The 27,410-nt window shown below is 44.4% G+C and overlaps 1 protein-coding gene across 1 annotated transcript in view; it reads right to left on the bottom strand.

The window, feature by feature from the left end:
• Nucleotides 1-216: 216 nt before the first annotated feature.
• Nucleotides 217-27,410, bottom strand: part of MTUS2 (microtubule associated scaffold protein 2) — a 1,701,731-nt gene continuing 1,674,537 nt past the window's right edge. Inside the window, exons 18-19 of the mRNA XM_078657132.1 lie at nt 15,368-15,465; nt 217-4,546 (exon numbers count right to left, since the gene is read on the bottom strand). Of these exons, the coding sequence (XP_078513258.1) occupies nt 4,336-4,546; nt 15,368-15,465 (309 nt within the window). The 3' untranslated portion in view covers nt 217-4,335. The remainder of the gene's footprint in view (nt 4,547-15,367; nt 15,466-27,410) is intronic.

The following is a 27,410-nucleotide window of genomic DNA, read 5'->3' as shown; positions in this document are numbered from 1 at the left end:
TGCAGAAATCCAAAGTCACCCCAGAGCCAAGAAACCAACCATGACATTAGAACTCATATAATTACTGAGATTCATGACCAAGTGCACATGTAAGGCATATATTCCAAAACATAACCAGTCGTGTACATGTGTGTGAATGGGTTAGTGGAGTTTATTGAATAACCCTCGAGTTTCTTAGGGCCTAAATTCATTAGTAATTTATAACACCACAAAATAGACAATTCAAGTTTTTATTGCTATTGTGAACTGCTCTGTGGTAAAGAAAAACAACAAAATAAAAAAGATGGCCTTCCATACTAATGCCTTTATCGGTGTCTATCAAGCTCAGCAGTTCTAGATTCTGATTGCGCCACTCAATTACACACACAGAAGCCTAATCCCATGTTCACATTAGGACGTCTATTCTTCGAGCACAACACAGTTTTCCATCTTGTTGGGCAACTGCTACCTTCAAACTATTTGTGTCATTTACATACAGTAAGTATTACACTGTGTTTTCAGGAAACAACTGATGCAGGAACCTGAAATAGCATGCGCTCTTCAGAAAGTGCCGGATTTAGTGAAATAATTGTATAAAGAAAATTTAATATACAGACAATGGTAAATTAATGTCTGGCACTATGCACCATCCATTTATACAGACTTGTTGGTGTATCACAAATACATGTCATGTAAGGGTCCATAGAACTAATGTCTAGGGTCGTTTGTTTAATAATGCATTGAAGTCACTTGTATCTAAAGTTACCGGAACATTATCTACATCTGTCATCCTCGATAGTCCAAAGATTTTTATTAAAGTCTATAATTGACTACCATGGAAGAGAGACTTAAATAAAGTTGAGGTAAATACATACTGAGATTACTTTGATGCATCATTACATTGAGGAAACAATACATTTGTTATGTTGCTCCTCATTAAATTTGTATTTAATTGTATAAACAGATTTGGATACAGGCATATGAAGTGAATGGCCCCTACTCTAATCGGCCCTTTAAGATGAAGGCTGTGGTACCACACCCAATACTCCTTGGAGGATACACAAGTCACAGACTCAACCCAGAAGAGCTAAATATGGAAATGTTTTGCGCTCATACAATCAGTATGACATATTCTGACAGGGTTGCCTACGTACACAGTATAAATAAGGTAGAGTCCAGTGTAAATAAATTAACATAAATATATAGTGTATTCTTCAAAATAGCAACCTAGCCTCTATATATAAAAACGAGTGTAAAACACTTAATTGAATTGTGTTTGAACTTTAGCATTTTAAATCACATTCAACCTATACATTTTACAGGGGATATGAAGCTTCTTTGAAACTTCCTTGTGGGGAAATAATAAAATAAGAAATATTCATAAATAAAATTAAATATATACATAGTCTCAGATTGGCCTGCTATGAATTAAGGCCTGATTTAAAATTTGGTGGATGAGGGACATCTGCCAAAAAGCAGAGAATCCCCAGACCATCCTATTTCGAGTGTATAAACATTTATATATTCAAAGTCAGGCAGATGGGACATTAGCTGGTTTTTGCTTGACGTCTGTAATTCGTCACACTCTAAATCAGCACGTACGTCTATTGAAATGGGACTGGAGTGACACTTCTAGTTTGTAGTTACACAATGACCGTTGAGACAAAGAATGTTTAATAGTTGTAATGAGAAGTATTAGGGGAAAAAACTTGGTAAGTTTTCAAGTGTTGCATGAAGTGAGGGTCGCTACATTTTATTTGCTGAGCATGGAGTGTTACTTTACATTTTAGGGTTCTCATTAAGCTTTAAAAACTGCCCAGACTTGAAGTTGTTGCAGTCTTGGTAAGACAACTGTCACTGCTTGGTCAACTACATCACTGATCCAATGAGAAGTAAGCATAGATAGCTCCAGCTAAAGCCTAAGCCATGCCAGGACAGTCCTCTCAATGATTTGACCAAGTCAAGGTTTAAAGTGTGACAAGCTGACAGCTCTGGGATTATTAATGGCACACCGCGGCATCCCTAAGGATTAGGAACACTTTATACTTCATTTGTGATTGTTCTTACAGGGCTTGACAGTATTGAACATGCATGTGTATCACTGTTTGTCGAGAAGGTGCTCCCTTGATACCCAGAATGGTGCAAAGAATGACAGTTTCATGTTGTACATAACACAACATCTCTAATTGCTTGCTAGCCTCAAAAAGTGAGCAGTGTCCACATGGAACAATGATGGCCGACCCATCACTTTAAGGACTTTAAATGAAAACCACCTTGCCTTCCCACGTACTTAGGCTTTGGGTAGGTGCTGTACCATCTTCCAGCAGCTCCTGATCTGAGAGGTTGATGCTAATGTACACAATGTATTGAGTGAGATGGTGCAGGCTTTTCATTCTGCAATCCTAAAGCCTTGGAGAATACCTGCATATTGGTAGCTGATTGCTTTACAAGCATCTCATACATTAAGAATAATTCGAGCAAAGGACTTATGTTAAACAGTCATTTAGTAGCTAAGTTCTCCACTTTTGAAGGTCCTGTTTTATGTGGTATTCTAGAAACCTAAAATTGGTGCAATTCCAAACCATTATAAGACCACACTATCTCAGCAAACCTATCTTGATGAACCATGCTCCCTAGACTTTTCTATCATTGCAATAAAAATCTTTTAAAAATAATCTAAATCTAACAAACCAGATACAAACAAGAAATTCCACATTAGTAGCAAAATTTTACATCCATATCATACAGTCAAGCAACCCCATTCGAGTCTTCAACGACCTTCCATTTTGGGCTAAGTGTTTCTGCATCCTCATGGAAATAATGTCTGCCTTGATAGAAAGTTCTCCCTGGTTAGATCCTCTCTTTGTCCATTGAGTAGAGTTCTGAGCTAAAAAAATCCAATGTCTGTAAAAGTCTTGTGTTTCTGTTTATTCTGCAGATGGGCAACCATAAGGCAAATGCAAAGGTCAAAGTAGATGCCCGTTCTTGCGTTCAATTGAAGAGTTCTCATGCCTAGAGAATGAATGAACTCTTAATTTTCAGACCACTGCAGAACTGTATCTTAAAACGATAGGGAAAGTGTTGAGAATATACACAAAGCACAGAAACGATGTATGAACTGCTACATCTTCAGAAGAGTTTGCCATGGCTTCTTTCTGTATTCTTCCAGACACCGGTCGAATCGGTCACCCGAGGTCCGGGGGGATTTAGTTCTATCCTGAGAGACTCCACATTGACTGTAATTTTCATTTAGATGTTAGTACCCTTTCACCGGTTTAAGTCACTGCTGGTCACAGTATTTTTCACCACTGTTGTGGTGGGATGAAAAGGCTTGCTTGTCTTTTATCACTTTTTGCAACTCTAGTCAGAAAAACTCTTTCCGGGAAACTATTCAGAGGCTGCGCCATCTCCCTTACGTTCAAGTCTCAGGCACAAATTTGAAAACTTCTGATCAGGCTTGAAACATGTTGGAAACTCGTTTTTTTCCAAATCATATAAAAGCATTCAGTTGGAGGAACATCTGCATCGAGCCAAAGTATCCCACTTATTTATGTGTATGTTTATGGATATGTTTTTGAAGGTGTGTAGCTATATACATACCAATGAATCCATCAATATGTGATGTCAGAGAGAGTACAGTGAAATGTAACATTTATTTCAACACTCAGTGGGGTGAGCTCGACAATTCAAGAGATGTATAGCCATGTGCGAGTAACGTAGTACCGCGCCTCATCAACTAGTGAGATAAACGTGACATCACACTGTCATATGAGGCATATATTATTTAAGCCAGATCATTCTTTATGTCAAAAAGCATAGCATTATTTATTATAGAACTTTTATCATAATAATATTGTTTATTTTGGTACTTTGTATTCATTAACACAGTATTAATACATATGTGGATGCACAATGCATCAATCTTCACATATGTGTTTGTATATACACACATACATCACAAGTGTATGGTATGACTGTACATGTATAATACAAAAGCAATGTCAATGTGTACACTCTCTTTTGTGCACGCACTCATGTACTAACAAATCAACTTCAATGGGGGACAGAGCAAGACCTAGACTAGAAAAGTGAGAACCCTCATAGTCTGAATAGTTGCAACAATTTTTCCCCTCTTGATTGGCACTCCAAAATGACACATTTCTGTGCTAATCTTTTGGCGTTTCTTACAATGGAAACAAATGCCACATGGTCCAATATCCAGCTAGGTAGCTACAAAGTATGCTATTGGTGGCAAACCCTGAAATCTACTGTTGTTAACACTTGTTTTTTGGTCACACAATGCTCTGTATTTGAAAAATGCATACAGCCAGGCTATATTTATCACACATGGTACTGTCATCTTGGAGCGGCGTGGACTTGGGATGGAGACAAGGAACCAGACACAGAGTGGTAAAGGGTGGAAGAAGGTGATAATCTAACAGGGCTCATGGGTTCTCCGGTCTGAAGCTTCCAAATGAGTTCTTCATTTGTTCGGCTCAGCCTCTTCTTTTCCTCAGACTCCTTCTCAACGCTTTCATGAAGATTGGCATTTTCTTCTGATAAGTGTCTGCAAAAAACACAGAACAGTACTTCAGTATTTCCTTAGGTTATCCCTTTAATTTTTCTATTTTTTTTGCCAAAGACAAATAATAGGTCCTGAGGAAAATAGCAGAACTTAGATTTAATATGCAGACCAGTTTCAAAGACATAAAAAATAATTGCTTCCTACGTGAGATCCAACGTTTGATTACACGGCTGTAAAGATATACAAACTTTAAGAATTCCTAAAAGCCCTAGAGAGTTTATCTAATGCTCCAATCCGTCAAAGTCTTCTCAAAGATTTGTCTGAGTCAGTAAAAAAGACCTGCAGAGTATGGGCAGACTAATTTAAAAAGTGCAAGATCCCAAGTGTTTCAGATTTATCAATGATAGGGACCAAGTACCTTTTTAAATATTTACCTCAGAAGTAGCTTTACAACAAAATCACAAAAAGCTGGAGATTTATTTTTAGAAAACACAGAAACACAGATTTTACTAACGCTTTGCATCAGGTCTGCATTACTTGTGCAATGCGAATCTGACGCAAAGTGGTATGTTGGAATTTAATATCCAAAGCAAATCAGGATTTGCACTGGATAGTTTACAAGTAAAGCAAATTTATGCAAGGCGCTGCTTTGTGTTACACCGCGTCAAGGGAACGTTCCATGGGCGGTGCATCGACGGTCCAGTGCAACCACCCATGTGTTTTGACGTATAGCTCTGTCAACAAACAATCGTAGACAGGGATTTGAACAAAAATACTACTCCTGCTCCAGGCAGGCATTACAATGAGAAATGTTTAAAATGTTCTTCGTTTTTCCTACCTTGCATGCATGCTGCATTGTGCAACACACAAACAAAGCAGGACAAGTGTTCAAGGATAGTTTTTGCACTGGAAGAGTCCCCTTCCAGTAAAAGACTAGTCCTTACAGAATGCACACACCCTTACAACTTTAGTTGCTGTGCTGCGTTGCGTTAGTTTTAAATAAATCTGGGCAAGAGTATTTAAGACACAAAAAACTGGCAGATGTTTCAACAAATAAACCTGAATATTTATACTTTAAACTGTAACCGTATGTCACCACTACAGCTACATATAATGACTAAAAAGTACACCTCAAAGCAAATTATTATCACGTCTTATCATCAAAACAAAAAGTTTCTGAAGAGATTATAATGCAATAAGAGAAAAATGGGATAATGAGTATGGAATAACTTTAGGAAAGGTCTATTAAATTAATACTGAGGACTGGAGACAACAATTTAAAATGCATCACATATACTTCACACGTGCATGCCCAGAATCACTTCATCTTTGACTAAAACATGTTTACCTCTGAAAAGGGCAGAGTACCACAAATACTACTCTAGAATGCTAACTTTCTGGCTAAAGATCTGTCCCTGCCTGGAAGCAAACTACTGTACAGCCCCAATCAGGGTAACACCGGTCTTGGGATGCTTGTGTTCCGATTTAGGGAGGACCTGGCTTGGCAGTTCAGGCTGGACTGTTCCTATTGGAGCCGGGCCAAGACTGATGTGCATATGTCTGGGTCCAAACCGAGGGCCCAATTAACAAAAGGCTTCCACACTTGAGGCAGAGGCCTGCATTGTGGCGGGGGTCCTCACCCGTGGAGTGACCTACGCAATTACAAACTGCAGTTTGGAGAAACCGCCATGAGTGATAGCCCCCGCCACGACAGTGGGGCCTCCGCCACAAGTGGGGAGGCCTTTTTCTGAATCGGGCCTTGAGATGGCATAGTGGGCAAAAGAACAATGGGTTGGTTATTACCTTAAACAATTGCCAGTGGTTAGACTTATTGTTGGCATTCTTAACCTCACCTTTATTATGTTTCAGGTGAACTACTCTACACCATCATTCCAGTAGAAAGGCTGTCAAAGCGCGTTTCAATGAGCAAAACTTTAAAACTTCCAGGAACTAAAACCAAATTGCATTTTTACAGCATTTTTACAGCCATCATCATCACACAAAATACAACTGCACAGGACTGGACCCGGATATCATCAACTAGAAAACTAAATTGGATGAAACAGTATTAGCATCCATCACAAGAAAAGAAGCTATTAATGTTTTTAATGATTAATAGAGTCACTAAAGCTTCAATGATTACTATATCGTTTTACAGCACTCGCTGTATTACTCTATACACTATGACTGCAGAATGACAGAACTTATAATGCGAAAATTATAAGTTCTGTCATTCGTTTCGTACAACTCTCTATTAGGAAGAGAAAAGAATATGCATATTTGGATGTACTGTTATACGAAAGACAAGATTAATAATTGTAATTATACATTTTTTCATATATGTTTTCATATACTTTTAGGTTTTTTAAGCACTAGCACTTTATTGTATATTTGGCGGCAATTTGTACTTTCGCTTGGTAATATATTTATGTATTAATTTTATACTGATTTGAAAACCTTGTGGAAAGCTGAATGTGTAAATCTGATTTAACTTTGATTATGGTTTATGATGCAATATGTGTATGTTTTTTTTATTGATGTACTAGTATGCTTTTATGTTGTTTGTTTTATTTACACCAAATAAAGCCTTTTTGAATCGAATTGAATATACTGCAGAGTGGCTCAATGAAATGAACACTGGCTGCGGACAACTACTGCGATCTGCGAGTCATGAGTCTAAATTTTAGCAAGGTAAATTCAGTATTCTATCCTTCCGTAGTCATTAATGTAGAATTAAATTGAGGAATAAAACATCTCTCATTTATAGTGCTTCGAAATGCAGTTCAGTGTGAAGCACTGTTGGATAAACAAGTTGTTATCATTAAAGCAACCAGGATTAGGGAGGGGCGGAACTGGTGGAGTTTCACATGGTGGAATTCCACGTAGTTACATAGAAACTCTGCGAGATTCCCCAGAGTTCTGCCCACCAAAGTAGATTCTTAAATAAGTAATCTGTAGGTTACAGGTTTGAATCCAGATGGTGGGAGACAGTATTTTATCCGTCCAAGAAGAAGAAATGAGTATTACTGAACTGCAAATGCAAAGCTTGCATAGCACTTAACTTAGATCTTTAGACAGACAAATATAACTACACAACTATGCAAACGGAAACAACGCAAAGCGATGCCAATACGTGTAACGTACTTGCTATGGCATGGCCATGAGCACCTAGGACTCCCATCCAGTGGGTCCGCACAGTTCGCACGTGCAGACTGGGGCGCACATGCAAGTTCAGAATGGATCCGCCATCTTGGAGCTAGTCCAACACCCTCTTTGCTGAGCTGCGCAGCTGCCCAAAGTCCACCTTGAGGCTCAGGGACAGGTGCCTCGACTTGAAGGCACAGGAAGCTAGAAGCCGATGCAACATCTGCTGCATGGTCCGAGTGCAGGGGCTGCAGAGACATGGTTGGAGAGACAGGATTCCTGGGCACAGCAGCAACAGTCCCTGAATGAAGGGAAGCAAAACTACAAGACAAGAGCCGAGCGAGGAGTCGTGACAAGCTGCTCACCAGCACCACAGTCATACAAACACTTCCGTTAGCACGTGCACGACGGTATTGTCCCTAGTTTTACTTTCACTTGTTACTGTCCTGAACAGATTTCAACCAATGTAAAGTTTCTTCAGAATCAAAGAGCTTTTCCGAGCCCACTTGCCATTCGAGAATTGTTTTGTGCAGGTTTCAACAGTAATAATGCATATAGGATATTTGTTATCGTGGGGGGGGGGGGGTAACAACTTTTTAAGCAGGTTTCTGTAAAGCGATCTAGGAATAGCAGGTACTAAGACAATGCTATGTGCTCTAACCCAATGCACCTTCTACAAACATGGCTGCCGCGCACACATTAAAGAAGCATGCGCAGCCAAGTCTTCTGTAAGTATCAGCAGGTCATCGCTACTGTGCGGGTTAACGTTAAACTGGGTGGCACCCCATTAGGATTATTGTTGCTATAATGGGTGCAGCACACACAAAAACACAAATGCATGCGGCCTAGTCTTCTGCAGGAAACAGCGTATCAACGCAAGTGTTTGGGTTAAGGTTAAGTCTTTTCCAGGTGTCAACGCAGTTATGGGAGTATAGGATATACATGCAGGCCACTGGGCTTATTGTAAGGCTGGGTAGCCGGTAAACTCCACCACATGGTGATTGGTGGAGTTTCTGTTGAACTCCGTGCTCCAAGTGGAGCACAGAGTGGCAAAACTCAGAGAACTCTCCTGACGGAGAGGAGCTTAGCACCCACCCCTAATCAGCATACTTTTGCCATTAACCTTTATGGGTGCACATTGCATAGAGGCTGAGGTGTGCATACAATGATGCTAAAAAAAATGTATTCAACTAGTGTGCTAATAGCTAACATGTAGGGATACACATTTAGTTATTTATTCAGCATTCTTTTTCTAAGCTTTGTGGCACTCGTGTAAACTAACAGCACCACTAAAACCTAGGAGGAAAGGGAAAGAGATTACATTGCAGCAAGGAATTTAGCTACTACAAAGCCAGGTTTTTAATGGAAGTCTTTGTCGCAGCACAAAGATTTAACGTAACGGAAATCCATAGTTTGGCAGCAGCAGTTGGGATGGCGTGCTCCCCAAAGGTGACTGCTTCTGGTCATGGAATAGATATCAGAAAGACATTTGATGACCTGAGAGGGCACATAGGTTGATCAAGGGAAAATCTGTTGCCCATAAAAATGGGTTGCTTCAAAGTGTGGCTATTCACAATGGTCAAGGCTTTGAAGGTTACATGAGGTCAAATGGACTACTAGTGTAGCGACTTTTCTTGCTGTCCCTGTAGCCACCGGGGGGGCTGTATTTTGGAAGAATTTCTGTACTCGTGCTAGACAGATGACATAGCATAATCCATTCAGAACTGGATAACAGCATTGATAACATATATGTGAAAACTAGGATCACCTGTACATGAGGTGTGGCTAAGGTGTGTGGACTGTTATTCAAAAATAAAAGAACCAATTTACCAATTCAGAGGATGCCCGAACACACGCAAGAAAACATAAGAGCCTTGGTGAGGCATTTAAGTATTTTGTTCCAGTTGTAATTTGCTATTTTAGAGAGTAATATGTATACAAGCCAGATTACACCTGAATTACATTCAGATGAAATATCTGCCAATCATAATGGTCAGTAGAGTTTTTGTTATTAACAGGCAACCAATAAAAATATTTATGATGAAAAAGACTTGAATCGATGATGGTAGATCATTTTGAGGAAGCGCTGTTTTATGTAGAATTCAAATAACGCAGGGCAGCAAGTAAAGTTGCTCTGCTGTTTTAACAGAGGAGATCAGCGCCATAATAAGATGTGGCACTGTTTTGCTCTCTCTCTGCAATGGGCTACTTCTGGCTGCCATGAGCCAGTGCAGACACCCTTGCACCATATTGTAATTGCGTCTGCATTGTGGGAAGCATAAGCTTTGTGCTGGAAGGGGTACCATCCAGTACCAAAAGTAGGTTTAAAGGTATTTCTCACTTTTTATGTTTGCTGTACAATGCAGCACACATGCAAAGTTTAAAAGGAGGAGAAATTAAAACATTTCTCATTTCTCACAGTGGAGAAGTGTGGCTCAATGGTTAGAGCGGCAGACCCTGATGCAGAGGTCTGGCCCGGGACCAGGGTTCAATTACCGCCTTGGCGGGTCTTGGGCTCAATTTCCTCGGATCTGATAATTCTCGCCTCGGTGCCTACTCTGATCATGGGTCCCACTCTGCAACTCTGGGCAATAGCTTGCTTAATCTCCACAACGGCCCTAACAGCGCTAGGATGCCTGGCCCCCACCTTGGGGGTGCCCAGGAGTGGGTGCCTCACAGGGAAGAAGCCAGGAAGGGTTCCACAGCGGTATGCTTACAAGCGCCGGAGAGACCCCATGTGGGGTGATTCGGGCGCTATACAAGTACTACAACATTTACATTTACATTGTTATGTCTGTCTGCAGGAGGTGCAGGATTTTTGTATAAATTCCTGTCTATAATTCTTTGTAGATATGGATTTGTGGCAAAACCCATGGGTGGTTGCATGAGAACACCCATGCACCACCCAAGGAATGCCCCCTTGACATAAAGTAACCCAAAGCAGCTCATGGGGCAGTTTTGCATTTCTTTGGGTAAAACTCCAAGGGAAATTACGATTTGTGTTGTATTGTGAATCTCACCATAACACCTTGTGTTGGGTTGGAGTTACAAAAGTCACACAAACTCGATGCAAAGCATTAGTAAATCTGAACCTAAGTTTGAACATCTTTGATGGACTGGGCTTCTTTGGAAAGATTGTTATGAAGGAGGATTTCAAGATTGCGCACTACATTGCAATGGGAGCAAGGAAGGCCCATTACATATGGCAATGTAGTTTTATTCCATGTAATACTCCCTGGAGCAGATGTGAATAGAATCTCTGTTGTTGCCAAATTCTGATGAAAATTTCTATTTTGCTACTCTGCGTTGCATGAAAGGGAGTGAGCCAGACAGCATCATATCTATAAAGATGTGGCACTGCTATTCCCTTCCCAAGTGCTGGCATACTTTCTGGCTGCCCTGCACCTAGCATACGTTTGTATTGGAAAACTATGCTTTCATTAAAAAATACTATCCTCCGACATGTTTTTGAATGAATCACATTTGCTATATGTGCTGTGGAATGCTGGTAAGATGCCTAGTGAGAATGGTTTGGTGAAAAAAACATTCTTCTACTTTGTGCCTACCTCAGGGAGGCGTATGGTTCTAGCACGAAGCCTGGGCTACAAATGTTTGGCTTTATAAAAAAAATGATGGATGGTAGAGTGCGAACACCCAGGCACCACCCATGGGACTACCCTGTGACAAACAGTAGTACAAAGCAGAGCTTAGCATTACTTTGTGTTACTTTTAGGCAAATGAAATTCCAAATTACCGCTTAGTGCCAGTTCGGGTCACCTTTGGTGACTTTTACACTGGCACAAAGTGTTGATATAGCTGGCCATTAGTTCTCAGGAGAAAAATGATTTCTGGGCAAGAAAATGCAAATCTATTCCTCAATTATCTCACAAACTATTGTGCACAACAACCCTACATCAGCCTATAGTTATGGATCAAACAATCCAAGTGCTAAAATGGATTAAAGGCAGTTTCTCTCAAAATCATTAAGGCGCTAATCCAAGTAGATCGGGAAAGGATGAGGTATCACCTCATTTAATAAGTACTATTACCCCATGTGAGGTATTTACCGGATGTAGTAAATAAATCCTGTCCGATGTTTTTCACTGGGAAATGAAGTATAACACAAGGAAACAGAAGTTATTACACTAATTTCATGTTTTGCCTAGGGGCAGCACGGATGTAATAATGATAACAGAAAATAGAATTCGATCTGTGTGCAAACTGCTGTTTGCACAGAAATCAGAATTTATCCGCGGCTTGTAATCATATCCTCCAATGCATTCCACTAAGTTTCAATGCTGTTGGCAAACAGCCATGTTTGTCTGATACTGATAATTTTGCCATTAATCCAATAACACAACCAAAAATCACTAGCCCCTCCTGCAGGACATCCTCCACCATTTGTAGATACTTTTGTAGTTTGCTAGCTCTGGCACCTAGCCCAATAATCCCTTCCCTTGGTTCTCTCACATGGACCAGGGACAGCCTGCCGTCTTGGACCGGCCTTTGCGTGCAGGAAGAGATACAATAGGTGGGCGATATAAGAAGAAGAATCCAACAACTATGCCCGACCATTTCTCAAGAGGAAAGACTGTACAACTCAGATTGTGTACAGCTCAGTGTGCATAAAATGTATGTGACATTAAGATGCCATTGGCAAAAAGAGGGCTGCACCCTTCTCTCAACACTGCCTCTGCCCAGGACCCCAGCGCCCACCATAGTCTGTTTCCTTGCATCTGTGTTAACTGCACTGCTTGGTTCAGAGGGTGGTCTCTGGATACTTTTTGCATAGTCCACTGAAGTAACGGGTTGGGGGGGGGGGGAATTACACTAAAACATGGAGGTAGGTGGTCAATTAAAAATCTCCAAAGAGCTACTGTGAAGGGAATCACTCTAATATGTCCCACTGCAGATACCAGAAGATGGATCTGGAGACAGTTAGCATAAGCTGATGAGTAGTCGTCTGTCAGCCCTTTCCCACTTATACATATTACCCGATCAAGCTTGATGCATAGTCGGACTCCTATGTTAAACGAGGGTAGGCACTATGCTATTTCATGCATTACTTTCTGGCAGCTTTGCATTGATTAGGCATGTTTAAATTGGCTTTGGGAATGTTTAAATGGGATTTGAGTTTCTTATTTGAGTTCCTTTTAGTTGGTATGACAGAGCCTTGTGGGGATCCACCTCTGTGGTAGTTTGAGACCTGGGTATATTTAATTTATTATTTGGCACATTTAGTTTAGCTGTGGGTGGGTTTAAATGGGTGTTGAATCCCTTCCTATCGTACACTTTGGTTTGCGCAACTGTTTATTCTCTGCGGGGACCTGCTCTAAATTAGGAAAACCCACATACGCTTCACTTTACGCATAATCATTGCTACACTTTTACAATAACACTGGGGCCTATTCACAAACAAATTTTGTAGTACATAAAGTTGTACCACAGTAGTATTACTCATGTACTTGTGAAATGATACAGGTGGTGACCTCCACGCCTACTAACCTGTGGAGATCTCCGGACACACAGATATACGTTTCAGTAGTAATTGTAGGAGCAAGATGAGGAAAAAGCTGAAAAATGGGAAATATTTACTTCTAAATGAGAGGAGTTTAGGAAAATGTATGGAAGGGTTTAGGGCAGGACATGCAAATACCAAAGCATACCCACAACCACGAAAGACCTTTCTATTTCTAAGCTATGCTTCTAGTGGTGTCGAAACAGGCCTACATTTACTCCAATCCAGTCTTGGAGTAAATCATGCACCACACATGGCTTCTCACAGGTAATGCAATACACTGCTTTAGAAAATAATGGAGGCACATTATTATTGTGAATGGAATTTAATTATTGTTTAAAAATTTATAAATGAAATTAATATATACAAATTCATTCGTTATTTAATACACATTTAATCTGAGGAGTTATGGTGCTGTAACTTTTTGTTCTATTAGTTATAACTTTAGGCTATGATATAAAGGTAAATATTTAACAATAATTGGCATTTACATAAAGAATATTTGTAATATTTTTTAAAGAATAATAGACTTTATTAATGTTCCCTATAGTTTCTGGGAGATCTATAAGAATTGGGAGATCTTCACCAAGAGGTACTAGCAGTAACTACGCTTGTAAATCATGTTGTAGGATGCTCCACCCCGATTCAAGGGGGTGGAGACATGCAAGTCTACACCCAGATGTAAATCTACACTCGGAAATGGTGAACAGAAAGAAACTGAAGAGTGACTTGGTGCAGTTGTACATATACACATGTATATTTACCTTTTTGAAAATGCTCTTAAATTAGTAAGCTATCCCATATGTGTGTGACACCAAAATATTACCCACACGGGCAACACTGCCTTTATGTACCTCCACATACTTGTGCCTTATAGGCTTAACTATCCTCTCTTACTCATTTTGCTACATTACATATCATAGACATAAGCACCAAAACTATAATAGGAAAAATAATTCTGGTCAGCACGCATGACATCAAAAACCTTCCCACAGAGGTCACACTGGAAACCCACTCAATTCTGCACCAACACACCCACGATGTAGCACGTGGTTATTATGAAGAGCTACATAAATGTTAATAATGTACAGCGCAATCCCTTTGAAAACAACGGAAGACAATATACGGTAGCTCTTTTAACTTCAATATCAAATGCATTATCCTTCTGGCAATAATCTAGTGGAGCCTTACTTATTTATCTCTCACTTGCCTTCACTTCGCCCCATGCACAAGCACAGCTACATCTTCACAGTGATATGACGTGAGCGAACTCTGCCATCCATGAGTGACACCAAAGTGCTTCCCAAATAGGCCACACTGCATTCATTCAACACTTCATCCACACTGGTGTGCCTTATAAGCTAGAACATCCTCTGTGACTCATTTTGCTTCACTGCATACATTTGACACAGCGATATAAATACAATAGGACATCCTGCATAACATGACAAAAGCTACCACAGAGGTTATATACCAGAGACCGGCACTGTTCCATCCACGCACACACATATAGTTGCATGCTACCTATCCACGAATGGGCTTTGACACTTCATTTGGATTATGAAGCACTATATAAATGCAAATAAAATACAATATGATCCCTTTTGTAAAAACAGCACATGAAAAAACAAACAAAATCTTTTTACTTCCATATCAGGGCAATGTTCTTCTAAAAATCATCTGGTGAAACAATTTCTCCATTACAGGCACACAATATTTTGACATGAGAATCAAACATATTGTAAATTGATAAGTGTAATATAATACTGGTAGTATGAAATGTTGTGCAGAGAAGGACCTTCTGTTATCCATTTTATTTAAAATGTTAAATTATAATTTGCTAAATAATACTACCACAGACTGAAAACCGACGTACTAAGCATTCACTGTTCCCTAGGGTGAAATACCTTTCTATCAGTTCACCTGCGAATCGTGAAAATTCAATTTATGCTTGTGGATATGGGTCTTCTGGATGTGGAAGGCATAATAATGGTGGTGGTACCAACAGCGGCATTCGACTACATGAGAATTACTTATTTAATTGACTGTACACGGAACTATATTTCTAGGGGCAAAAATGCAATTGCTTGCTCGTTAAGTTGGGACCGGGCAACTCTATTTCAATAAATGACCAATAGCGTTATCTTTTTCAAACAATGTATGGAAACACATATTTATCAGCTACAGATAACCATACAGACCTTGTTACAGCAACATTCTGATCAATTCTAACTTTCAGGTCTTCATTTTGCTGTTGGAGCACTTGTATTCTTTCTTCCAACCTCACATTTATGTCAACCTATAAAAAAGAAGGATTGTTAAAAGTTTATAGAAGCAGTAAACCTCCTGCCACATTGGAAGGCGGAAGCGAAATAACAATTTTACACATGCACCCTATGTATTCCAATTGTATATCTTAACAGGTCCTTCTAATTGTGCAGGAAGACGGTGTAAGGCTGTATGCCTTGTCGGAAAACTTTAGCTCAAGATAGCAGACCTGAGTTATCTTCGTCAATTTCAAAGGCCCAAAGCTTTATTGGTTCATTGGGAAAAGTGATACAAAATGTCTTAGGTTTGATCTGCTTATCATGGAGACAGTGTTCAAGACTGTAGACATTATATTTTAGTTACATGGAATCACACACATTACCCTAGTAGGCAATGGGTTTGTGGCTAATAACCTCCTTTGACAAACCTTATGAGTAGAGGAGGCACACTGTAAACATCCTTGATATACCAGCTTAGGAAGGCTGGCAAAATTGGTTCTCTGACAGGGTCTTGTGATAAAAAATACATAATATACATTTGCATGTACCTATAGTGTGGCTTTGGGTTAGTCCTCTTCTGAAATTTGTCTGTTTCAGTGTCATTCACGCTCTCCTTAGAACCACAGCAGCATATTGCACAGGGCAGTGGGTTAGTCCATTTCATTTAAGGGCTCTATTGCCCTGTGAGTGATGGCACTCTGGCTGATCATATGTGCATATCCACCAGTAAGTGCGTGTATTTCAGTGCCCGGGTGATCGTACAGTCCTGTATTCCACTTTTTCCTTTTATGGGACCCATTCATTTCTTTTCTTCTCGTTTTTAGGTCTTGCCTCTGTTTGGAAAGTGGCTACTGTCAGCTTTCAATGGGTTAGACTCGGCAAATTCTTTACCATTGGTTGGTTACTGTCACTCTCATTTGCTTTGTTAGCTTGTGTGGGCTTTTCTTAATCTTTTTGTGTTTGTCTCTCCCCTGGAGCATAGCCCCATCACTTGTGTCTTTCCCCTGTTTAGTTTTCACAAACTGCTTTTTAGCAATCCACAAGTGTTTCTCTCCCTCTGTGTTGCTCTCTCTCACCTGTGTGCTTCTCCCTCATCCCTTTTATGTTGCACTCACTTTTGTGTCCTTCTCCCGCTCTGCTCTCTTACTCATATGCATCTTCCTTGAATGCTACTCCCCCATCACTTGCTGCCCACCCCTCCCACTCACCAGTTCCCGCTGCTTCCCACTCCTCTCACCCGCAGCCATTTTCTAATTTATTTTTTAATGTAAGGCACCAAGCAACACATTGTTGCAAGCCTGTCTGCCTAAAAAGTGCTTTTGAGCTACTATTTCTTTTCAGCTTTGTTTTTTATTTGCTCATTCATTTCAGATCTGTAAATATTAATTGGTGCCTGTGTCATTTTATAGGTGTGCATACATAACAGATCATATGCTTGCCTACATAATGACATTGCAGTGCTGACGTGTCATAGCCAGAACCCCATTGCTCTGAAACCTACAAGGTAAGACAAACTTCTCTGCCTCAACCGGCACCCCATACTGCCAATCACACCCATACCCAGATGTCACAAATACTCACAATAGCATCCTCACCACACAAAAACTCTGACATATATACACCCCACTAACTACCACACACCCTCAAACTACATAACACACATTCCAAATCATGCTCATCATGCTCATTAATGCTTGCTTTGCAGTACTCCGAGCACCAGACACCACAGACATCATCACTTATCACAAGCTTGACGCCTTCATCACAGAAATTTGGTTCATCCCCACATGCTTGCACATCCTAGGTCTTCTTCTTCTCACAGACTACAGAAGGGAGGAAGCCTCACTGCGATCCCTTAATCCCCTAGAACAGACTGATACCAATTTTCTAAAGAAAGTGAAATCATTACTTCCAGGACGTGACTTCAGAGCTGCTCTTGCATCTGGATGGTAGTAACACTCTGCTCCATGGCTTCCCAGGCTCCACATAGCCCCCACCCCCACAACAGGACACCCTAAACACCGCAGTATGTGTTATCCACGGCCTGAAGAAATATAATCACATCACCCCATTCTGGTCTGAACCCTTTTCCAAACCAGTTTACAAAGCCATCATGACCAGCCCCACTGCTTATCTTGCAGACAAACTCACCATCTCTGGTTGCTCTCAACTCTCCCGCAGCCAGGATACCAACAGACTGGAGAGTAAGAAGTGTAAAAAAAGAAAAAATACAAGGCAGCAAGCCTACATCTATCTCCTCAGGATCTGGAACAACATCTCGAATGCATCAGCACTGCCCAATTGCTGTTCTAATTTAGGAGTTGAAAAGGTATCTCTTTAAAAAACACTACTACAATACAGTAACAATGCACTTCTGTTTGCAAGTGATAACCTCTCTTATCACTTATTGACTGTATGTTTGCCGTTGACCATGTACAGCACTCTGCTGCCTTTTGGTGTGATCGCTCTATAGAAATACCACATATATACATACACACCATAGTTTTCTTTTTTCATTACATGTCATTTTGGTCATACACTACTAATATTGGCTATAGAAAAGATATATTTTGTTAAGTTATTATAGTGTTCCACCCCATATAATAATTCTGTTACCTTCAGAAGAATATACTGTGCTTTTATATTTGCTTTATTGACATCCTGGGCATGTAAAGAGCAACTGTAAGCAAGATGCAAGACCCCAAAAACACAACAACTCTTAGTAAAGTATCCTTTAAAGCTCGATCTGACAAAAATGAAGGGGAGCCTCCTACCAGGAATGACCACTCTACTAATTATAGTAATCTATTTAAGGTCACCTGTACCAGCATTTTCAAATAGACACTGTTGGAACACAATTATCCAGCACATAGTGCTAAGATGTCTTGTTTTAACCAATTGACTCCTCCATCAGATCGGGTTGAAACTGATGATGAGGGCTCTTCTCTGAATAATCCAGGTTGCTCAAACTCACTCACCCTGCATCATGGGTTGTAAATATTGGTAACAGCTTCCATAGATGGCGCAGTTAGTACAATTGCTGGGTATTGGTACTCGAGGTATTGGTTACAAATATTGTTAGGGGAGAGACACTTGTAGAGGGCCATGAGGAGAGTATTAGCAGGGTAGTAACACAAACAGTCATTGCCCCAGTGTTGAATTGTATCCAACAGCCAGTGTCAAGACTCTCAATAGGTCTTTCTTAACTGTTATTGATAGGCACACAAAAATGATTCCTTACCCTAAGGGGGCTTCTCACAGAAGGAATTCAAGCAAAAAAGCACTGGTAAAGGGTATTAGTATTATTCGTAATGCGAGGTAATTTGAAATATGTGCAGATCTAGCAATTCACCATTCCCCAACAGGCACAGGATCATAGGAATTCTGTGGGGGTGCCCAAGCTATTCCATTTATCTAACTAAGACCAGACCTCTTGGATTAATATATGAATCAATTGGATTAGACAACGATAATAGTAGCGTCGGACAAACGTACCTATAGTTACATAAGTCTTTTCAAGCTTGAGTCTTTTCAAACGGTTTCCTTTTGAATTACTACCCAGTTGTGCTACTAAGTTTTACTTTGTAGCTTTTTCTTCTCTGTGCCACTATGGCTGACATTGTTATACCGCAAAATAGTCGCATTGCGGTTCGCAATCATTTGCAAGCATATAATGTTGGTTTGGAGGGCATAGCAGTGATTTTGGTCGTAAGTGCTGAGGTTGCTTACCCGTTTGAGATATTCTACTCTTGGGTGACGTTTCCTGCAGTGGAGGTGGCTACGCAGGTTTTTCACACTTACACTCACTCAGCCGTGCCCGCGGAATATGTTCCTTTTAGGACACAGATTCTGATTTCTGCATGGCAGCACCATGTTTGGTTTGATGGCGCCCTTCCCCACACTATAACGGCGGCTATATTGGGTCCATTGTCCATTCCAGGCGCTTCTTGGCCGGTTTTGGCTGGATTCACCCCGCATCCTCGTTTGGGGCAAGTTGCCGTTGCTGAATTACGGATGCTGTATAACTCTTCTATTAGTGTTATTCGGGCCCTAGTTCAATATATTACCGGCAATTTCCAGGGCGGGGCCCCTATTGTTGTGGCCCTTCCAGAAGGACCGAGCGGAAAGCTTAGTCCAGTGATGGTCAATGCAGTAATGGGCAAGCGTCCCCAAGATAAGGATGATATGCCTTTTTGGCTTGCCGAGAAATTTGACCAGCTGGAGGCAGTTTTTCCTAATTCGAGTCCCGTAGAAAAACACAGGATTTTTACAATTAGTTTACCCAAAGACTTGGTACCAGAAGCCGGTGATAGGTGGTAGGATTTTTGCGGCAGTGTACACGAGGTGCTTCGGCACTCCGTCAATGGCTGTCCTTCCGACGGTCATTAAACGTGTTCAGGACGAACAAGGAACTGAGGCTGCGGTTGAATTGTGAATGAGACTCGTTGGCACGTTTGATGTAGTAGCAGATCTCGTCCTTTCTAATGTAAAGGGAGATGTGGTAAACGTTCAAGTGGCTAATGCCTTACGCGATGTCCCCGGTGCCGACAAACCCCGACAGTTACCGAGTATTATTACGGCTGCGTATAAAACCAATGGCCGCAATAGTTTAGGTGTCAAGCCCTTTACTGCTAAAGATAAAAAGCAAACCCAAGGTGCGAAGTCTGAAGCACAAGTTACTTACCTTCGGTAACAATATATCTGTAAGAAACAGTAGTTAGTGTTAGATTCCTTACCTTAGAATATCTCCAGACGTCAGACTAGATCCGGAAAGTTTTGCATAGCAGTACCCCTGCGCGTCGGTAGGTGTCGTCTGCGGCTCCGCGTCCGTCGTCGGCACCGAGATGATGTAGTCGGAGTACTTAGACGCCGCCCTCGCGTGCTGACGTCAGTTCTTATACACAGCTTTTCCGCGCCAGAAACGCAGAGCCATGATAAAAACCAACACTGGTGCTATGAAACTAGGGCTCTCAAAGGGACCCTAGATATTGGTTCGCAGAACGGGGATGATGGGTGGGGCAGTAAGGAATCTAACACTAACTACTGTTTCTTACAGATATATCGTTATCGAAGGTAAGTAACTTGTGCATCTGAAAGAAACAGGTTAGTGTTAGATTCCTTACCTTAGAATAGATACCCCAGCAATACCAACCCCGGTGGTGGGTCTGTGAACCAATGATCACACCAGAAAGTCCTGGAGAACGGAACGGACGAAAAAGCCATCTCTCCAGACGTGGCTGTCCAGGCAGTAGTGTCTAGCGAACGTGTGCAGAGAGGCCCACGTAGCTGCCTGACAGATGTCCTGCAAGGGGACTCCCTTACCTAGGGCAGTAGTAGCCGCCGTGGCCCGAGTGGAATGGGCCCTCAGCCCAACAGGAGGCTCCTTTTTAGCCAAAGAGTAGCATACCTTGATGCACAACACGACTCACCGAGAGATGGTCCGTTTGTGCACCGCCCGTCCCTTCTTAGCACCCACGTAACCAACAAAGAGCTGGTCTTCCACCCGGAACTGGCGTGTGCGGTCCAGATAGAATGAGAGCGCACATTTTGGGTCCAGACGGTGGAGCCTCTCTTCCTCTTTCGAGGGATGCCGAGGCGGAAAGAAGGTGGGCAAAGTGATGGACTGCCTGATGTGGAAAGCTGTGACTACCTTGGGCAGGAAAGAGGGACGCATTCTCAAGACAACTTTGGCCGGATGGACAGAAAGGAAAGGAGGTTTAGAAGAAAGAGCCTGGAGCTCACTCACCCTCCTGGCAGAGGTGATGGCAACCAGGAAGGCAGTCTTAAGAGTGAGAAGACGAAGAGGGCAATTGTGAAGTGGCTCGAAAGGAGCGCACATCAAATAAGTAAGAACAAGGTTCAAGTCCCACTGAGGCATCACGAAAGGAACAGGAGGAAACATGTGAGTGATGCCCTTCAAGAATCTATTTACAACAGGGGACTTGAAAAGAGAAGGCTGATCAGGTAGCCTTAAAAGGCTGAAATGGCAGAGAGGTAGCCCTTGATAGTGCCCAGAGCAAAGCCCTGCTTAGCAAGAGGAAGAAGAAAGAGGAGAACCTCAGAAAAAGGGGCAGAGAGAGGATCCACAGCCTTTGCTGTGCACCATGCCACAAATTTGTTCCACCAGCAGGCGCATACCGATTTTGTGTAGGGACGCCTGGCTGCCAGAATCACATCACAGACCTCAGGACGCAAGTCAAATGACCTCAACTGTCGCCGCTCAATCTCCACGCATGGAGATGGAGACTGGACAGAAGTGCCTCCTGAAGAGGCAGACGAATCGGGGGATCGACTGACATGCTGAGTAGCTCAGGTTACCAGTATATTCGTGCCCAGTCCGGAGCCACAAGGATGACTTGGGCCCGGTCGCGCCTGATCTTCTTCAGCACTCTGGGCAGAAGTGGTATAGGCAGAAAGGCGTACAATAGACCGCAGCTCCACTCGCGATGAAAAGCATCCCCGAGCGAGTGCCGCCTTGGAAATTCCAACGCGCAGAACTGATGACATTGCGCGCTCTCTTCGGTGGCGAATAGATCTAACCAAGGCTCTCCCCATCGCTGAAAGAAGCCTTGCGCCATGTCCGAGTTCAGACGCCATTCGTGATCCATCATGCACCGGCGGCTGAGTTCGTCCGCCCTGGCGTTCAGGGAACCTGCCAGGTGTTGAACCACCAGGGTGACGCCCTGGTGTTCCAGCCGTTGCCAGAGGCGCAGAGCCTCCTCACAAAGGGTCCACGATCCCACCCCGCCCTATTTGTTGCAGTACCACATGGCGGTGGTGTTGTCCACAAACACCTGCACTACACTTCCCCGGACAGAGGGAAGGAATGCCTTCAGTGCAAGTCGGATCGCCCGCAGCTCCAGAAGGTTGATATGGAGCTGGGACTCCACCGGAGACCAGAGGCCTCTGATCTCCGCCTCTCCCAGCCCAGGAGGGATGCATCTGTCACTACTACGTGCTCCGGTTGGGGTAGGAAGAGGGATCTGTCGTTGACCCAATAGCGGTCCGTGAGCCACCACTGCAACTGCCTCGCAGTGCCCTCTGAGATCAGGACATGGTCGGACAGGTTGCCCTGATGCTGGGCCCACTGAAGCTTCAGGTCCCACTGCAGAGCCCGCATCCGCCACCTGGCGTGATGCACCAGAAGGATGCCGCAGCGTCAACCTGACCGAGACTCAGGATAAAGGCCGAAAGATCGGAATCAGAGCCTGAATATCCTGAACCCGCAGTTCGGGAGGATAAACCCGAAACTGTGCCGAGTTCAGAACCGCTCCGATGAAGAGGAGCTTCTGAGAGGGACACAGGTGTGACTTCGGCACATTGATGGAGAACCCCAGCAGGTGCAGGAGGTCGGCCGTAGTCTGGAGGTGGCTGACGACTGTCTGGGGCAAGCCCGCCTTCAACAACCAGTCGTCTAGATAGGGGAAGACTGATACCCCTAATCTGAGCAGATGGGCCGCGACCACCGCCATCACTTTCGTGAACACCCGAGGGGCGCTGGTAAGGCCGAAGGGGAGCACGGTAAACTGAAAGTGCTCGTGGCCTACCGTGAACCATAGGTAACGCCGGTGGGCCGGCAGGACGGGGTTGTGAAAATATGCGTCCTGAAAGTCCAACGCTACCATCCAGTCTTCTGGGTCTACGGCAGCTAAGACCTGAGCCAAAGCCAGCATCTTGAACTTCTCCTTCCGGAGGAAGCCGTTGACGTTCCGCAGGCCCAAGATAGGGCATAGGCCCCCTTTGCCCTTCTTGGGAACCAGAAAGTAGAGGGAGTAACAGCCACACCCTAATTCTGGCCCAGGAATGCGCTCAATGGCCCCCTTGGCCAAGAGGGCAGTAACTTCCTCTTGCAGAAGTTGCAAGTGATCCCCCGACACGCGGTGGTACTGCGGTGGCATGACTGGAGGGGTCGCCTCGAAGGGGAGGGAGTAGCCCCTTCCGACGATTTGCAGCACCCACCTGTCCGATGTGATGGAGGAGGTGATGGCGAACCCTGCCCCCCCACTGGCGTCGAATGGGCCTGAAAGCTCAGACTAGAAAGGCTTTGAGGCGGATGCTGCGGGGGAAAGATGTGGACTGGCCTCGCCGCTGTCACCTAGCACCGCCACGGCGGTTACCACGTCCGCCGCCACGCTGGATGTTAGTCTGCGGCCCGTGGCTGGCAGCACGTGAGGGGGCGCCCCTTCCTTGGCCACGAAAGGAGCGAAAGGCAGAAGTTTGCTGGCGCGTCAGGCCCAAGGACTTGGCCGTAGCCCTGGGGTCCTTGAAACGCTCAAGAGCACTGTTTGCCTTGTCGCCAAAGAGTCCATGAGGGAATTCTGGACATCAGCCGAAAAGTTGGCGGACCTCAGCCAGGCGTGGCGGCGAACCGCCACCGTTGTGTAAATCACCCTGCCCAGCGAGTCCGTGGTATCTAGCCCACATCGGACAGAATACCGTGCTGCACGTCCGCGACCATGTCCCACAGAGAGTGGGTATAACGGCCCAAAAGGCAAGCGGTGTTGACCGACCGCAACTCCAAGCTAAGTGAGGAGAACAGCTTCTTCCCGAACTGCTCATACCTTTTGGATTCCCGATCAGGTGGTGCAGTCGGGAATGCGGTCTGGGAGTTAGAGGCCTGGATAACCAGGCTCTCGGCGCTGGGGTGGGTGGACAGGAAGCTAGGGTCGCCCGGGGGCCGGGCGGTGGCGCCTGGCAACGTTCCGATCTACAGGAGGACCTGTAGCGGGCCTGGACCAAGTTCCCAACAGAACGTCAGTAAGGGCCTCATAAACAGCAGTAGAGGCTCCGAAGAGCTTGCCTGCGGTTTAAGGACCTCGGTGAGGAGGTTAGTCCTCTAGGTGGCGATGGGGAGCTAAAGACACAAGGCTTTGGCTGCCCTCGTCAGCACCAAGCTGTAAGGAGATCCCTCCTCCGTAGCCACAGTAGGAGGGGAGACAAAGCCAGTGTCGGGCGAAGTGTCCAAGCCACTGGCCTCCCGTAGATCCACTGCCCAGTCCTCAGTCCCCTGCCAATCCCCCTCGCATCCCATCTCCTGATAGTCAGGTGCAAAGAATGGGGCCGGATCATAGAAGAACTGCTCTTCTCTCGGCGTCGAATGCGGCGTCGGATATGGACCGAGGGAGGGACCGGGGACGTCGTCGTCCGGGGACGGCGTCTGGGGCGACACACTGGGGGTCGGTGCCGGCGGAGGGGTTGTAAGGTCGACCAGCGGCGACCCGGATCTGGATCCGGTGGGTCCCTGCGGCATCGGGACCGAAGTCGACGACGGCACCGGGGCAGAAGCACCCGACGGCGCCGGTGCCGGCTGAGGGGTTGTAAGGTCGACGACGGCACCGGGGCAGAAGCACCCGACGGCGCCGGAGCCGAAGAAGCCGGCCCGCTTGGGCTCCCAGTCGGGGCCACGGGGCCCAAAGGTGCCACAGCGGGACCCGACGTAGGAGAGAACGACCTCATGGCCATGAGGAAGACATCGATCTCCTCCGGAGTCGCATTCAGCCCAGGGACTGGCGGGTGTGGAGCTGGCAGCGGAGCCGCGTGGGCGGTGTCGCCCAAACCCCCGGCCACATCGCATGAGCGTCAGGGGGAGTCGGAAGAGCGATGTCGTCTCTTCGACTTCTTGTGCCTCTTACCTGAGGACTTGGAGCCCGACGAATGGTGACGACTCGTCGAGCTGCGATGATTGTGGCCCCGCGACCGGTCCTTCCACCTCCTCCTCAACCGGGACCGTGAACGGCCCCAAGGCAATATATGCACCGGCGATGGGGGTCGGTAACCAACATCAGTCAGTTGCAATCGGCACAGGGCTTGAACCCGGGCATCCCTACCGGCACCGATAGTCTACGACTCGAAACAGGATCAAAAAGATCGAAAAGGTTAGTCAAAAAGTTAGTCAAAGAGTGACTAAGGAGTACTGCTTTTTCTGGATCTGCGCTTGCTGGCGCGGAAAAAAGAAGAACTGACGTCAGCGCGCGAGGACGGCATCGAAGTACTCCGAGTACGTCATCCCAGCACCAACGATGCGGACGACGGACACAAAGCCGCAGACGACGCCTACCGACGCGCAGGGGTACTGCTACGCAAAACTTTCCGGATCCAGTCTGACACCTGGGGATATTCTAAGGTAAGGAATCTAACACTAACATGTTTCTTTCAGATACAGGCGTTCAACCCACAGCTCCAAAGAAAAATTGGAAGAGAAATAAAAAACAGGGGAAACAACAACAGAAACAGGAGTCCCGTCCCCCTTCACCCGTGCCTGCGTCTACTGAGCGCGTTTATGATTTGCGCAAAGGCACTACGATTAAGTCGCCTGATAGATTTCAGGTTTCTGATCAACACTCTCCTCATTCTTTGCAGGACACATCGGCCTCATCTTCTGGTGGTGGAGGCGGCGGCAGAGGTCGGCGTGGCCAGCAGACCAAAAGACGGAAAAGGCAAGCAGGAGGATTCTTCACAGAAAAGACCCCAGTTTCAGAAAAAGAAAGTTGCCGCTTTAACAGCGAGATATGCCACAGATAGTGAGAATGGAGTTTCGGAATCAGACATGGGCGCTGTCATTGTTGGACAGCGCAGCGGAGATTACCATAGTGCAAGAGGCCCTGCGTCCACTACTAAAGGTGACAGTGACTAACCGATATGTTGTTGTAGAGACAGCTGATACCAGAGTAGCTCCCCCTGATAGACTTTATGAAATAGTCCTTTTAATTGAAGGTGATATACAACGTACCATAAAAGGGGTATCTTGGGAAAATCTTACAACTACCTATGAAATTTTGTTAGCGGAGGCTGACTGGCCCCTACCTTTTGTTCTCGCAGCTCCGAGAGGGGCTCCGAGAGCTCCCTAGTTTCGCGCACACGGTCTCGAAGGAGCATGCGCTGAATTTTGCAGAAGAGTGGGCTAAAGCCCTTGCGCCGGCTCTGTACCGTACTCACTGTGGTTAGGATACATTTTCCCCACACTACGAGATTCCCTTACGGTCTATGCCACAGCCTCAACCTCAATATTCCATCCGACGTGAAGCTAAGGCTTCCGTTGCGGAAATCCTTGAACAATTGGAATATCAAGGTTGTAATTGAAACTTGCGTGTCACCGATGAATAACCCACTATTTACTGTGTCCAAGCCAGACGGTTCATACCGTTTGGTATTGGATTATAGGCATTTAAACTCGCATTGCCGTACTTGTGCAGTACAAAATACCCACGGCTCTGCTTTAGTGAATGGTCTTGTGCGAAAAAGGTTTAAGACCACACTTGACATATCCACGGTTTCTTTGCCCACAATTTGGAGGGTCTAAGTTCCCAATGGACCAGTTTTACCTGTGGCGGCAAACAACACCAATTTAAACGCCTGGCCATGGGCTATAAGAATAGTCCAGGTGTGTTTGCTGCCCGTATCGTCTTTCTCTTGAAGAGAGTTGATCCAGATGCGTGTTCGTATGTGGATGACATCTATCTCACAGATGGCGAAATTTGGGCACATCTGTGTCGCGTTGACCGTAGCATCATTTGTAACTTTGCGGACTTCGGTTACAAATTCAACTTTGCAAAGTCACACATTGCAGAGCACACAGTGTTGTTCCTGGGCTACGAGCTCAATAATGAAGGTCGAGGATTGGCTCCTCACTTCTTGGAGAAATGCGCACAGCTGCGCGCTCCTACAACTCTGAAAAAATTACAGTCCTTGCTGGGCTTTTTGAATTTCGGGCGTACTTACATTCACGAATACGCCCAGCGTATCAAGCCTTTGTATGCTTTGATACAACCTACTTTTACCAAATCGTGCTGGCTGCCTGAACATTCAGCCATTTTGCAATCTTTGCAGGCTGATCTTCTAGAATCTAAATTCTTACTGACTTGTGATAACCACACCAACCTGGTGATAAGAATCATCCCTGGGGCGGTGGGCTTCACATACCTTACTTTTAACGAAGGAGACACAGTACCTATTGCTTACAAGTCACATTTGTACACTT

The sequence above is a fragment of the Lissotriton helveticus genome, chromosome 8, assembly GCF_964261635.1.
Source record: "Lissotriton helveticus chromosome 8, aLisHel1.1, whole genome shotgun sequence".
Lineage (NCBI taxonomy): Eukaryota > Metazoa > Chordata > Amphibia > Caudata > Salamandridae > Lissotriton > Lissotriton helveticus.
The sequence above is the reverse complement of the archived record's forward strand: the minus strand, read 5'-3'. Positions and strand labels throughout refer to the sequence as shown.